Source organism: Oncorhynchus tshawytscha, linkage group LG20 (genome assembly GCF_018296145.1).
Source record: "Oncorhynchus tshawytscha isolate Ot180627B linkage group LG20, Otsh_v2.0, whole genome shotgun sequence".
NCBI lineage: Eukaryota > Metazoa > Chordata > Actinopteri > Salmoniformes > Salmonidae > Oncorhynchus > Oncorhynchus tshawytscha.
This window is the reverse complement of record NC_056448.1, coordinates 30,886,904-30,902,996: the sequence shown is the minus strand read 5'-3', so window position 1 is coordinate 30,902,996 and position 16,093 is coordinate 30,886,904. Positions and strand designations below refer to the sequence as shown.

At 44.9% G+C, this 16,093-nt stretch overlaps 1 protein-coding gene across 1 annotated transcript in view; it reads left to right on the top strand.

Annotated features, from left to right (window-relative positions):
- Positions 1–16,093, top strand: part of LOC112237660 (disabled homolog 2-interacting protein) — a 302,902-nt gene that overhangs the window by 220,933 nt on the left and 65,876 nt on the right. The window contains 3 exon segments of the mRNA XM_042302491.1: positions 1,583–1,736; positions 3,011–3,109; positions 11,361–11,915. Coding sequence (XP_042158425.1) covers positions 1,583–1,736; positions 3,011–3,109; positions 11,361–11,915 — 808 coding nt within the window.

Below are 16,093 nucleotides of genomic sequence, written 5' to 3'. Positions count from 1 at the left end.
AAGGGTCTGACAACACGCTAGCTGAATGTGATGGCGAACGTGTGAGTGAAAGGGTCTGACAACACGCTAGCTGAATGTGATGGCGAACGTGTGAGTGAAAGGGTCTGACAACACGCTAGCTGAATGTGATGGCGAAATGTGATGGTCTGACAACACGCTAGCTGAATGTGATGGCGAACGTGTGAGTGAAAGGGTCTGACAACACGCTAGCTGAATGTGATGGCGAACGTGTGAGTGAAAGGGTCTGACAACACGCTAGCTGAATGATGAGTGAAAGGGCGACAACACGTAGCTGAATGTGATGGCGAACGTGTGAGTCTGACAACACGCTAGCTGAATGTGATGGCGAACGTGTGAGTGAAAGGGTCTGACAACACGCTAGCTGAATGTGATGGCGAACGTGTGAGTGAAAGGGTCTGACAACACGCTAGCTGAATGTGATGGCGAACGTGTGAGTGAAAGGGTCTGACAACACGCTAGCTGAATGTGATGGCGAACGTGTGAGTGAAAGGGTCTGACAACACGCTAGCTGAATGTGATGGCGAACGTGTGAGTGAAAGGGTCTGACAACACGCTAGCTGAATGTGATGGCGAACGTGTGAGTGAAAGGGTCTGACAACACGCTAGCTGAATGTGATGGCGAACATGTGAATGAAAGGGTCTGACAACACGCTAGCTGAATGTGATGGCGAACGTGTGAGTGAAAGGGTCTGACAACACGCTAGCTGAATGTGATGGCGAACGTGTGAGTGAAAGGGTCTGACAACACGCTAGCTGAATGTGATGGCGAACGTGTGAGTGAAAGGGTCTGACAACACGCTAGCTGAATGTGAGCTGAATGTGATGGCTGACAACACGCTAGCTGAATGTGATGAAGTGAAAGGGTCTGACAACACGCTAGCTGAATGTGATGGCGAACGTGTGAGTGAAAGGGTCTGACAACACGCTAGCTGAATGTGATGGCGAACGTGTGAGTGAAAGGGTCTGACAACACGCTAGCTGAATGTGATGGCGAACGTGTGAGTGAAAGGGTCTGACAACACGCTAGCTGAATGTGATGGCGAACGTGTGAGTGAAAGTGAACGTGTGAGTGAAAGGGTCTGACAACACGCTAGCTGAATGTGATGGCGAACGTGTGAGTGAAAGGGTCTGACAACACGCTAGCTGAATGTGATGGCTGACAACAACGTGTGAAGTGAAAGGGTCTGACAACACGCTAGCTGAATGTGATGGCGAACGTGTGAGTGAAAGGGTCTGACAACACGCTAGCTGAATGTGATGGCGAACGTGTGAGTGAAAGGGTCTGACAACACGCTAGCTGAATGTGATGGCGAACGTGTGAGTGAAAGGGTCTGACAACACGCTAGCTGAATGTGATGGCGAACGTGTGAGTGAAAGTTTTTTTAAGCATGTGTTGATTGAGAAAATGAACAGTACATGTAGTGTTGAGCCGAGGACTGATGGAGCGTCCCATGTCTCTCCCTTTTCTTACACATCTCGCTCTCTCTTTCTGTCTCACACACACACACCTATCCCCCTGCGCGTTAACTAACTCACCCTCTCCCCATCCCGCTTTCTCCAGTTCTAATCTGATGCCGAGGCTGAAGGAGTCTCGCAGCCACGAGTCGTTGCTCAGCCCCAGTAGTGCTGTGGAGGCCGTGGACCTCAGCATGGAGGACGAGGTGCTCATCAAACCTGTTCACAGCTCCATCCTCGGACAGGACTACTGCTTCCAGGTGAGGAGGAGCACAGACATAGAAGGGCATGCACACACACACAGACACACACACACAGACACACACACACAGACACACACACAGACACACACACACAGACACACACACAGACACACACACACAGACACACACACAGACACACACACAGACACACACACACAGACACACACACAGACACACACACACACAGACACACACACACAGACGTACATTAAAGAGATACTTCGATCCTATGCTACCGTACCTGTAGACTTCTAGTCATTGCGCTAACACTAGTTAGCATCGCAAAACTACCTCTAACTTCCTTCATACTACACACAGAGACATACAAATAGTATCCATGAGTTTATCGGACTCTGGGAAAGTATAAAATTGCAAAAATCTCACAGTATCCTTTTAAGCGCTCGAACATACACACAAGCGAACGCACACACAAGCGAACGCACACACACACAAGCAAACACACACACAGGCACTCAACAGCATCTAGGCCAACTACTATGTTTACAGTTTTACATTCAGCAGACGGGCTTGCCTGGTTAAATAAAGGTACAATTTTGATTTTCAACAATTATCCAGAGCGACTTACAGGAGCAATTAGGGTAAAGTACCTAGCTCAAGGGCACATCGGCAGACATTCACTTCAACATTCACCCACACAAGCCACCTGGCAAGGCCCTCTTCATTAAGAGCACCCTCTCACATACACACACACCACAGGAGCACTGCCTTGAGGTGAGCAGCAGTAACCATACACACACACAGCAGGACCCTGGCTCTCAAACGAGCCCTGCTGGCAGTAGACACGGTGCTGAGAGGAGAGGAGAGTGACTAAGCACTCTTTGAGCTCTTTCTGTGAGCAGGTTGAGAGGTAAAAATAACCAGCCACTCTCTACCATGGACTGAAGAGACTTTCACTTATCGCTATCACTCTCATCGCACAACTCTCTTTCTCTTGCTCTCATATCCTCTCTCTTGTATCCATCTGTCTTCCTCTCTTTTTATTTATGTATCTCTCTCTCATGTCCAACCACTACCGAGTGCTTTACCCAATTGCATTATTCAATGATTCCTCATTCAGCTCCATCAACCCTCTGTCAGACACCTGATCTCTCAAAACAATGATTGTGTGTGTAGTCTAATATTCATATATCAAGATACATTGATTGTACGATAGTAGTGTGTTTCCTCTTTTTAGTCTGTGTATATCTTGTATCCTGCATCGGTTGGACAGTGGGACAGTGGTCACCGTATTGTGTTTCTCTGGGTTTCAGGTCACCACCTCAACAGGAAGTAAATGTTTCTCCTGTCGATCTTCATCAGAGAGGGACAAGTGGATGGAGAACCTGAGGAGAGCCGTCCACCCCAACAAGGTGAGAGCAGGGGTCTGAGGTCTAACGGTACAGAACGTTGCCGATAGAAATTCAACGATCAGTGTATTGGATTGATTCCAATCTTTTTGTTCAAGTACAAAGACAGAAACAGAGGCCGTCTGGATTCCAATTCCATCACTCATCTTAACTCAACAAGGGGCCCAGGGAAGATAGCAAGTGACCTGATTGGAACAGAGCAGTTGAGTCAGACACTTCGACAGACGGAGAGTTAAATCATCCACACTGTCTGGTATTGTACTGTACATCTGCAGTGGTAGCACCCCTAGAGAGCCAGAGACACAGAGCCGAGGGAGAACACAGTCAGAACAGTCACCAGACTTCCAAACAGAGGACCCAACACTTTTCCTTTAATCACAACAGCGCAGCAAGACGGCAGGCGGGCGGCTAACATATGGCTCCCTGCGTCAAGCCAAGAAATAATGCAAATCTGACAGCACTCTCCCGCCTACTCTATTATTATTTAACAAACTACTTTTTAATTTGAACTTTAAAGAAGTTTACCCAAAATCCAGAAACTCCCAAGTGATTCCATATATTGAAACTAGTTCAGTGGAGTTTTCCCTCTCCCCTTCTCTCTCCCTGTAGTTCTGTACTGAAACATCGGCAAAAACAGGTCAGGTGACTCCTGACGTCCTGGATGGAGGCCTCGCAATGCTCCGTTGCCAATGAATTCATGATTCAGATAATCCGCGAAGTGTGGACAAATTCGTTATTTTATTTTTGTCAGAAGTACTATCAGTTTTAAGTCATGAAATGTGTACTTTTCAACCTAAAATATAAGCGATTATTTTATGTAGCTGACTGCCATAGTAATGGAGATGGGTAACAACCGCGCATTTGCTCCCTCGTGGGGGAGACCCTCCTACGTAGAATCTCCATATGCTGGTACAATAATTACATTATAGCAATTATACACTGGAATGGTAGATGTGCAGAAGACGAATGTGCAAGTAGAGATACTGGGGTGCAAAGGAGCAAGATGCATAAATAAATACAGTATGCGGATGAGGTAGTTGGATGGGCTGTTTACAGATGGGCTATGTACAGGTGCAGTGATCTGTGAGCTGCTCTGACAGCTGGTGCTTAAAGCTAGTGAGTGAGATATGAGTCTCCAGCTTCAGTGATTTTTGCAGTTAGTTCCAGTCATTGGCAGAAGAGAACTGGGAGGAAAGGCGGCCAAAGGAGGAATTGGATTTGGGGGTGACCAGTGAGATATACCTGCTGGAGCGCGTGCTACCGGTGGGTGCTGCTATGGTGACCAGTGAGCTGAGATAAGGCGGGGCTTTACCTAGCAGAGACTTGTAGATGACCTGGACCCAGTGGGTTTGGCGACGAGTATGAAGCGAGGGCCAGCCAACGAGAGCATACAGGTCACAGTGGTGGGTAGTATATGGGGCTTTGGTGACAAAATGGATGGCACTGTGATAGACTGCATCCAATTTGTTGAGTAGCGTGTTGGAGGCTATTTTATAAATGACATCGCCGAAGTCGAGGATCGGTAGGGTATGTTTGGCAGCATGAGTGAAGGATGCTTTGTTGCGAAATAGGAAGCAGATTCTAGATTTAATTTTGGATTGGAGATGCTTAATGTGAGTCTGGAAGGAGAGTTTACAGTCTAGCCAGACACCTAGGTATTTGTAGTTGTCCACATATTCTAAGTCAGAACCGTCCAGCATCACTGGAGTGGCGGGCAGGTGCGGGCAGTGATCAGTTGTTGAGCATGCATTTAGTTTTACTTGCATTTAAGAGCAGTTGGAGGCCACGGAAAGACAGTTGTACAGCATTGAAGCCCGTCTGGAGGTTAGTTAACACAGTGTCCAAAGAAGTGCCAGAAGTATACAGAATGGTGTCGTCTGCGTAGAGGTGGATCAGAGAATCACCAGCAGCAAGAGCGACATCATTGATGTATACAGAGAAGAGAGTCGGCCCGAGAATTGAACCCTGTGGCACCCCCATAGAGACTGACAGAAGTCCCGGACAACAGGACCTCCGATTTGACACATTGAACTCAATCAGAGAAGTAGTTGGTGAACCAGACGAGGCAGTCATTTGAGAAACCAAGGCTGTTGAGTCTGCCAATAAGAATGTGGTGATTGACAGAGTCAAAAGCCTTGGCCAGGTCGATGAATTCGGCAGCACAGTAATGTCTCTTATCGATGGCGGTTATGATATCGTTTAGGACCTTGAGCGTGGCTGAGGTGCAACCATGGCCAGCTCTGAAACCGGATTGCATAGCGGAGAAGGTACGGTGGGGTATAGGTCTGTAGCAGTTAGGGTTTAGAGTGTCTCCCCCTTTGAAGAGGGGGATGACCGCGGCAGCTTTCCAATCTTTGGGAATCTCAGACGATAGGAAAGAGAGGTTGAACAGGCTAGTAGTAGGGGTTGCAACAATTTCGGCTGATCATTTTAAAAAGTGAGGCTCCAGATTGTCTAACCCGGCTGATTTGTAGGGGTACAGATTTTGCAGCTCTTTCAGGACATCAGCTATCTGGATTTGGGTGAAGGAGAAATGGAAGAGGCTTGGGCGAGTTGCTGTGGGGAGTGCAGGGCTGTTGACTGGGGTAGAGGTAGCCAGGTGGAAAGCATGGCCAGCCGTAGAAAAATGATTATTGAAATTCTCAATTATAGTGGATTTCAAATCGAATCAAATCAAATGTATTTATATAGCCCTTCGTACATCAGCTGATATCTCAAAGTGCTGTACAGAAACCCAGCCTAAAACCCCAAACAGCAAGCAATGCAGGTGTAGAAGCACGTGGTGACATTATCTGTGGTGACAGTGTTTCCTAGCCTCAGTGCAGTGGGCAGCTGGGAGGAGGTGCTCTTATTCTCCATGGACTTTACAGTGTCCCAGAACTTTTTTGAGTTTGTGCTACAGAATGCAAATTTCTGCTTGAAAAAGATAGCCTTAACTTTCCTAACTGCCTGTGTATATTGGTTCCTAACTTCCCTGAAAAGTTGCATATCACGGGGGCTATTCGATGCTAATGCAGAACGCCACAGGATGTTTTTGTGCTGGTCAAGGGCAGTCAGGTCTGGAGAGAACCAAGTACTATATCTGTTCCTGGTTCAACATTTTTGAAAGGGGCATACTAATTTAAGATGGTGAGGTTGGCACTTTTAAAGAATGACCAGGCATCCTCTACTGACGGGATGAGGTCAATATCCTTCCAGGATACCCGTGCCAGGTTGATTTAGAAAGGCCTGCTCGCTGAAGTGTTTTAGGGAGCGTTTGACAGTGATGAGGGGTGGTCGTTTTACTGCAGGCAATAAGGCAGTGATCGCTGAAATCTTTGTTGAAAACAGCAGAGGTATATTTGGAGGGCAAGTTGATTAGGATGATACTGTATCTATGAGGGTGGGAAGCATCTCCCAGTTTAGGTCACCTAGCAGCTCGAGCTCTGAAGATAGATGGGGGCAATCAGTTCACATATGGTGTCCAGGGCACAGCTGGGAGCAGAGGGTGTTCTATAGCAAGCTGCAACAGTGAGAGACTTGTTTTTGGAGAGGTGGATTTTTTAAAGTAGAAGCTTGAATTGTTTGGGTACAGACCTGGATAGTAAGACAGAACTCTGCAGGCTATCTCTGCAGTAGATTGCAACACCGCCCCCTTTGGCAGTTCTATCTTGTCAGAAAATGTTATAGTTAGGGATGGAAATTTCAGGGTCAGGATTCAGACACGGCTAGGACATCCGGGTTGGCAGAGTGTGCTAGGGCAGTGAATAAAACAAACTTAGGGAGGAGACTTCTAATGTTAACATGCATGAAACCAAGGCTTTTACGGTTACAGAAGTCAACAAATGATAGCGCCTGGGGAATGGGAGTGGAGGTAGGCATTGCAGGGCCTGGATTAACCTTCACAACACCAGAGGAACAGAGGAACATTTAAACCAGGTGATGTCACCGCATGTGTGGTAGGTGGAACTAAAGTGTTAAAAAAGGCGTATTGAGCAGGGTTAGAGGCTCTAGAGTGAAACAAGGCAATAATTACTAACCAAAACAGCAATGGACAAGGCACATTGACGTTAGCGAGAGGCATGCGTAGCCGAGTGATCATATGAGTCCAGTGAGTGGCTTCAGGCAGCTAGCGGGCCGGGGCTAGCAAGCTAGCAGAAGGGCCTTGGAGGGACATCGCGATGGAAGAAAGTCTTGTGCTATTACGTCGGCAGACATTGGTTCTTGCTTTGGGACAGAGACGTTACCCAGGAGTGGCCACTCGAATAGCAGCTAGCTAACTGCGATGATCCAGGTGAATATGGAGAAAAATAAGTCAGATTTGCTCTGGTTTGAGTCACGCTGTGCAGACTGGCGAGAGTTGTCCGTGCTAGAGGTAGCTGATGACCACTAGCAGTGGCTAGCTGACTACTAGCTAGTAGCTAGTTAGCTGGCTAGCTCTGTTGGGGTTGCGGTTAAGAGGACGGATCAGCAGGGCTCCATGTGGTAAACCAGGCTGATTGGCAAACTAGGTATAGTGGCCAAAGAAATTGTCCGATGGGCCGCAAATGAAATGAAATAAATATGCTAGCTCTCAAGCTTAGCCTTTTGTTAACAACACTGTCATCTCAGATTTTCAAAATATGCTTTTCAACCATAGCAAAACAAGCATGTGTGTAACAGTATTGATAGCTAGAGTAGCATTTAGCGTTAGCATTGAGCGGGCAACATTTTCACAAAAACAAGAAAAGCAAATAGAATAGAATAGAATCAAATACCTTTGAAGAACTTCGGATGTTTTCAATGAGGAGACTCTCAGTTAGATAGCAAATGTTCAGTTTGTCCAAAAAGATTCTTTGTGTAGGAGAAATCGCTCCGTTTTGTACATCACGTTTGGCTACCAAAAAAAAACGAAAATTCAGTCATCAAAACGCCGAACTTTTTTCCAAATTAACTCCATAATATCGACTGAAACATGGTAAACGTTGTTTAAAATCAGCTACTAGCTAGTAGTCAGCTAGCCACTGCTAGTAACATCCTCAAGGTGTTTTTCACATGTCTCTTCGATGATATATCGTTCGTGGAAGTCTCCTCTCTCCCCTGAATCACATGGATGAATGCATGCAGCTTGGAGATTACGCACCAATTTCGACAAAGGACACCGGGCGGACACCTGGTAAATGTAGTCTCTTATGGCCAATCTTCCAATGATATGCCTACAAATACATCACAATGCTGCAGACACCTTGGGCAAAAGGCAGAAAGCGTAGGCTCGTTCAGGGCACATTCACAGCCATATAAGGAGACAATGGAAAACAGAGCCTCAAAAATTCTGCTAATTTCCTGTTTGAAGTTTCATCTTGGTTTCGCCTGTAGCATGAGTTCTGTGGCACTCACAGATAATATCTTTGCAGTTTTGGAAATGTCAGAGTGTTTTCTTTCCAAAGCTGTCAATTATATGCATAGTCGAGCATCTTTTTGTGACAAAATATTGCGCTTAAAACGGGCACGTTTTTTATCCAATAATGAAATAGCGCCCCCATAGGTTCAAGAAGTTAAGCTAAAGGTCCGATGTGCTCTAGAGAGCTAGCAGGTCGCTGATAGCTAGTAGCCTGTTAGCTGGTAGCCAGCTTTTGATGGGGGTTCCGGTTTTTAAGTATAAAAATAGCAGATCCGTACCACATTGGGTGAGGCGAGTTGCAGGAGAGTATATTCAGTCCATATATGGAAAGTGATATTAAAATATATATGAAAAAACACAACAAATAATAACTATGTTTACACGGAAAGGACAAGACAAAAACATACTTCCGACTGCTACGCCATCTTGGAATATTTTGTGTAACAAGCAATATTTGTGTGTAACAAGCACTTCAGCGATGATACATATGAATGAGATATGCAATCGGAAATGACGGGGACAGAAAACTGAAGGATACTAAAAGATCCAGCTGTTGCTACTGTATTTCCCAAGTGGCACAAGGCACTGCATCTCAGTGCAAGAGGCGCCATTACAGACACCCTGGTTTGAATCCAGGCTGTATCACAAGATGTGATTGGGAGTCCCATAGAGCGATACACAATTGAGCATCGTCTGGGTTTGGCCGGTGTAGGCCCTGTGTAGGCCCTCATAGTAAATAAGAATTTGTTCTTAACTGACTTACCTAGTTAAATAAAATAAAACTATTCTAGGGACTGGATCTGGCGCAGTGCCAAAATACGAAGGCGACAAACAGAAAGCGAGAAAGCAAGCGTGCCGAGGTATGTAGCCTGATCGTCGAAGTACCAGGTGTTCTTATTGTGTTGTCTCCATTGCACCATATCATGTAGACATATAGGCCTCGGTGCTCTACAGCTTAGCATATGTGTCCTATGTTTTTAAGGAAGGAAGGGTTGAGAAACTATACATTGTGTGACATTGGAGAACAGAATGTCAAAAAAACATTGTGCTAAATAAACATAGGCTATATAGTCTTTTGGGCTAATGTGAAGACATAAACCCACTAACGGTCCCTCACATTGAGGTATATGATAAGAGTTCATTCATCAAAGTAAAGTTGAGCTACTTACTCGTTAGATAACTGTCCATTTGGTCCAGCTGGAACAGGGGTGATTCTCTAATTCGTCTTTGGAATATAGCATTTTTTTCCCAGGACACCAGAATTTCTGTGGGCCGCAAAATTCCTGTAGTCGCAAAATCAAACTGCTCATCATCATCCTTATATTCCTCCATTTCTGTAAGAATTCTAGTCACGTATTAAAATTCTCTGCAGCACAAATATTCCTCATTCGCAGCATTGACACGCAATTGCTACAACACTACTACCAGTCTATGTTGATTCTGGCGACGGGTTGTGACTGTGGTCCAGCTACTACTTCGGCTGCGGTGGCTAGAACGGCAGTGGCCATCTGAAGATACATTTGCCTAAATTCTTCATCCAAATTTGTGGGGCTCAAATAAATATGGTTTCAACTACACCATCAGCGCTCCTTCAGTAGTTTTCTTCATCACCTGTGAGTATTTAGTCATCAGGCTTATTTGAAGGTTTTTGTTAACTTGGTATAACGAATGTGTAAAGCTGTGTTCACATCTCTGCTGAAAAAAAGTTGTTACCCATCTCCCTGCTGTGGCAGTAGGCTACTTAAAATAATTATATAAAATAATTGCAAATGTTTTAGGTGGAAAAGAAGAGTCTGATTTCCTGACTCAAAACTGATAGTACTTTTGACAAAAATTTGGCCGTACACTTTCAATAAAACAACACATTTTGCCCACGGATTTCTGAATCATTAATTCACTGGCAACAGAGAAAAGTGAGGCCTGCATCCAGCAACGTCACATTTTTGAGGCTGTTTCAGTACAGCACTACAGGGAGAGGGAAAACTTCCCTGAACTAGTTTCAATGTATGGAATCACTTGGGAGTTTCTGGATTTTGGGTAAAAATCTCCTTTAGGAAAAAAGTTAGGCAATAACCTTGAAGTGTTTTTTTTTCTCAGAAGACTTCTGGCAGGGATATGAATCTTTCCATCTCTGCCTTGCAAGTCTTTAATTATTTAGTGATTTTCCACAGATTAGATACAGTGTAGGTTTGCTTGTTTGTCCGTAAACATCGGCGCTTGAAGGGGAAAGGGAAAGGGGGATAGTTGTCCAACTGAATGTATTCAACTGAAACCGACATTAGAGTGTTTTTGAAATGAGAAAAGGGGGGGCAAACTATTTGTAGTGAGTGTAAAGTAACGTGCAATATCCAAAACAGTCTGGAAACCATTTGCTGAGTTCTATTCATGAGAATGTTATTGTATTACTGTTTCCATTAAATACATTTTGCATAATGAACTGTATTTCTATGCAGAATCTACCTTTGAGTACCATTAACATATGCATTTTAATCATCTATTTATTAGTGTGTAATGTCTTAATACCCATTATAAGGTATACTAAACTCCATCCACTCTCCCTGCACTCCAGTGAGTCTAGCTTTAATCAAGCACATCTCAAGTATTTTTTTATATTTTAGATATGTTGCTGTCATTTCTTCTTTTTTGGAAGGCTCAGAAACGACCATGTTTACAGAGAGAAGCACCACATTCCCATATAATCTTTGGGTAGCACCAACATACCTGCATACTATTTGAGATATGTATTAGATCCAGGTCTGGCTACCATTGACCCTAACCTTTCCTCTTCTCTCTCTCAAGTATTTGAGTTACAGTCAGTATGTACTAAAGTCTAGACCCAGGTCTGGGATCCACCCTGTCCCTAACCCACCCCTCCCTTTCTCTATCCCCACACAGGACAACAGCCGTCGGGTGGAGAACATGCTGAAGCTGTGGATCATCGAAGCCAAGGACATTCCGGCCAAGAAGAAGTACTTCTGCGAGCTGTGTCTGGACGACACCCTGTACGCCCGCACCACCTGCAAGCTCAAGACCGACAACGTCTTCTGGGGCGAGCACTTTGAGTTCAACAACCTCCCGGCTGCCAAGAGCATCACGGTCCACCTCTACAAGGACTCGGACAAGAAAAAGAAAAAAGACAAGAACAATTACATCGGACTGGTCAACATCCCAGTCGCCGCGGTAACGGGAAGGCAGTTCATGGAGAAGTGGTACCCGGTAAGCACTCCGACGCCCAACAAGGGGAAGACGCCAGGGCCCATGATTCGGATCAAGGCCCGCTACCAGATCATGAACATCCTGCCTATGGAGATGTATAAGGAGTTTGCAGAGTACACCACCAATAACTACATGTTGCTGTGCTCCGTGCTGGAGCCTGGTATCAGTGTGAAGAACAAGGAGGAGATGGCTTCTGCCCTGGTCCACATTCTACAGAGCACCGGCAAGGCCAAGGTAGGAACCTAGCGATCATAAAGATGACTCGTTCACAAACACATTTACTTTTGTTTTACAAATGTTTTGGTTCAATTTGCTCTCAATGTTTCCTGTCTAAGGCTTTGCTCAAGGTAGCAACTGCAACAGGAACGTTGACTAAGTAAGGTCAATGTCTGTCATCCTCTGTGCAACACACAGCTATCAGAACTCAGCTTTTATTCTGTATTACAGTAGTATTCTATGTCACCGAGTTCAAACTGAAGGCAAGTCAACCTCAGGAATGTGGTCGAACCTGACTAAATGCTTTTTACATATTTGACCTGGGCCAGCAGCTGTCTCAGCAGAGCCAGAGGCCAGAGAGGGTATTTCCTGTTTGTTTAACAGAGTCTTCACTTTTTCCTTTTAACCACTAGTGGAGCAGATGGGCTCATGTTAGTTTAACAGAGAAAGTATTAGATCCCAAACTGCTGTTAATCCACCCTCAGTTCTCCTTAGTTCATTTTCCTGCAGGGCTCAGACATGTTTGGGATGGGTTGTAAAAGCTCAGAGATGTTTGGGATGGGTTGTAAAGCTCAGAGATGTTTGGGATGGGTTGTAAAAGCTCAGAGATGTTTGGGATGGGTTGTAAAAGCTCAGAGATGTTTGTGATGGGTTGTAAAGCTCAGAGATGTTTGTGATGGGTTGTAAAAGCTCAGAGATGTTTGGGATGGGTTGTGAAAAGCTCAGAGATAAAAGCTTGTTTGGGATGGGTTGTAAAGCTCAGAGATGTTTGTCATGGATGTTCAACAGAACAAAAGAGAATTGGTGTTAGCTGTTGTGTTAGCAGGTCCAGATTAACCCACTGTGTTAGCATGGTGTTTTGAGCTTGTTTTGGGGTCGGTTTGGGGTCGGTTCTGAGAGATGATCTCTCATCCAGGTAGCAGTCTACACTCTACCACAGTACCACACCTACTCTCTCTCTCAAGCTATCAAATTGGCTACCTACTGCAATGCCTATTATTGTACTGTATGCAACATTCGTTGGCTGCTGCCTCGCTGAGATGAGGTTTCTTTGCTCTTTTCTCTTTATGTTATTTTCCAGTTGCCAAGGACAACTTGAGCGCAAGCCAGCCAGCAAGGACGCTCTTGACATTGTCTCCTGAACAGAGCTTTGAAGCTCCCTGACTTTCTCTCTCTGACTGACTTCATCAGACTGCCATGATGAATGATTAGTACTTAAGAGGTCCTGCTGAGAGCTGCAGTAGACTTTCACTGTCCCTGCACTGGGTTGGTCAGACAAACACGCTAGAAAGGCCCTGTCTGTCTCTGGAGAAATGGCCACACTGTTAATTAGACCTAATTCATTTCAGTGTCCCTGAAAAGGGTTAAACCTTCATCTCTCCCTTACTTCCCTCTTTCATCTGCCTGTCATCTCCCATGGAGATGGGTCGTAAAACGTTAATACCAGCAGAGAGAGACTGTTTCAAAGTTGATTTTCACCAGGGACGGCTTCATGGGACAATGTCCCCACAAATCTATATTTCCTCATTTCCTCTACAAACATTTATTACGAACAGACTAATAATTGAAAAGCCAGTAAAACCTATTAAAGGGATAGCCAGAATCCAATGGATACATTTAGCCTGGACAGGAATATATTGACTGATTCATTTATTTACAGCTATTGTCTTTTGGGGTGTTAGTTCGGGTGGCTTCAGCGAACTTCGTCAGACAAACAAACTACCCTTTGTCACATTCTGACCATAGTTCTGTTATTTTACTCTTTGTTTTAGTATGGTCAGGGCGTGAGTTGGGGTGGGCAGTCTATGTTTGTTTTTCTATGTTGGTTTTTGTGTTCGACCTAGTATTGTTCTCAATCAGAGGCAGGTGTTGTTAGTTGTCTCTGATTAAGAATCATACTTATGTAGCCTGGGTTTCACTTTTGGTTTGTGGGTGTTTGTTTCCGTGTGAGTGTTTGGGCCACACGGTACTGTTTCGGTTTTGTATATTTCATGTTTATTATTTTGTTCCAGTGTTCAGTTATGTTTTTGAATAAATCAATATGGACACTTACCACGCTGCGTTTTGGTCCGATCCTTACTCCTCCTCAGACGGAGAGGAGGAAATCCGTTACACCCTTCTCCTGCTGAAGATTTCTCAAAACAGGAGAAATGACAGAAAACGTCTCTCTAGAGGGTGCTCTGTGTCCCTTATACTGCTTTGAACATTTCATGTGTACACACACACATCTTCGCTTTAGATTTCCCTGGAATCCTAGGCTACATTATGGATGGTGCACGACACAGATTGTAGCCCACAGCACCACAACACACCCCAAATATTCCTAACTAATAGTCCTAAAAAACATTCCAAGGTACATCAGACCCAGACTTAATGAGGCTAAACCCCGTGATGTACATTCCAAATCTAAGTTTGTGTCACGTGCTCCGAATACAACAGGTGTAGACCTTACAGTGGAATGCTTACTTACAGGCTCTAACCAACAGTGCAAAAAAGGACAATAGGTAGGTAAATAAAACAACAGTAAAAAGGCAGTTAACAGCTATATACAGTAGCGAGGCTATAAAAGTAGCGAGGCTACATACAGACACCAGTTAATCGGGCTGATTGAGGTAGTATGTACATGTAGATATGGTTAAAGTGAGTATGCATATATGATAAACAGAGAGTAGCAGTAGCGTAAAAGAGGTGTTGGCGGGTGGCGGGACACAATGCACATTGCCCGGTTAGCCAACGTGCGGGGGCACTGATTGGTCGGGCTAATTGAGGTAGTATGTACATGAATGTAAAGTTAAAGTGAGTATGCTGAACAGAGAGTAGCAGCAGCGTAAAAGAGGGGTTGGGGAGGCACACAATGCAAATAGTCCGGGTAGCCATTTGGTTACCTGTTCATGAGTCTTATGGCTTGGGGTAAAACTGTTGAGAAGCCTTTTTGTCCTAGACTTGGCACTCTGGTACTGCTTGCCATGCGGTAGTAGAGAGAACAGTCTATGACTGGGGTGGCTGGGGTCTTTGACAATTTTTAGGGCCTTCCTCTGACACCTCCTGGTGTAGAGTTCCTGGATGGCAGGCAGCTTAGCCCCAGTGATGTACTGGGCCGTACGCACGACCCTCTGTAGTTCCTTGCGGTCAGAGGCTGAGCAATTGCCGTGCACTCTTCACGACGGTCTTGGTGTGTTTGGATCATTCTGGTTTGTTGGTGATGTGGACACCAAGGAACTTGAAGCTCTCAACCTGCTCCACTACAGCCCCGTCGATGAGAATGGGGGCGTGCTCGGTTCTCCTTTTCCTGTAGTCCACAATCATCTCATCTCATATCCACATCCATATTTATACTGTGTGGTTTGTCCTTCACGAGCTGCAGATGAAGTCTTGGGCGAAACTCCCCTCTGCTCTACTCTACACAGGAGTTGGGTTCCCTTTCCTGCTACATAATGTTATGGTTTTAGGAATAAAACGTAATTTTCTGGCTGTCTTTTTCATCCAGGTCTATGATTACTCCCTGGCCACAGCAACCAAATACTTATTTACACAATATATGTAACCTACTGTATATAACATAACTACATTATCCTTGAGTGGACTGTGTCAGATATTTAAGGAATCCTCCATCTCATCTGACCAACGACAGCATATGAAGAGGCAAAGCTTCTGTGTTGGTTGTTTTGACCCTCACACTCAGTAACAGCCTCTAGATATGATGTCTGTCTGTTTTACACCTCATCTTGTTTTTTTCTGTAGTCTTGTGACCGTGCTGATGTAGCGTCTCCTGAGCATGTGTCGACCTTTCTATCCTCTACCGGTCAATTTCTACTCACACACACACACACACACATAATTAAACACATACACACGCGTACTCACACACACAACACACATAATTAAACACATACACACGTGCACTCACACACACACACACACACACACACACACACACATAATTAAACACATACACACGTGCACTCACACACACACACACACCACACACACACACACACATAATTAAACACATACACACGTGCACTCACACACACACACACACACACACACACACACACACACATAATTAAACACATACACACGTGCACTCACACACACACACACACCACACACACACACACACATAATTAAACACATACACACGTGCACTCACACACACACACACACACACACACACACACACATAATTAAACACA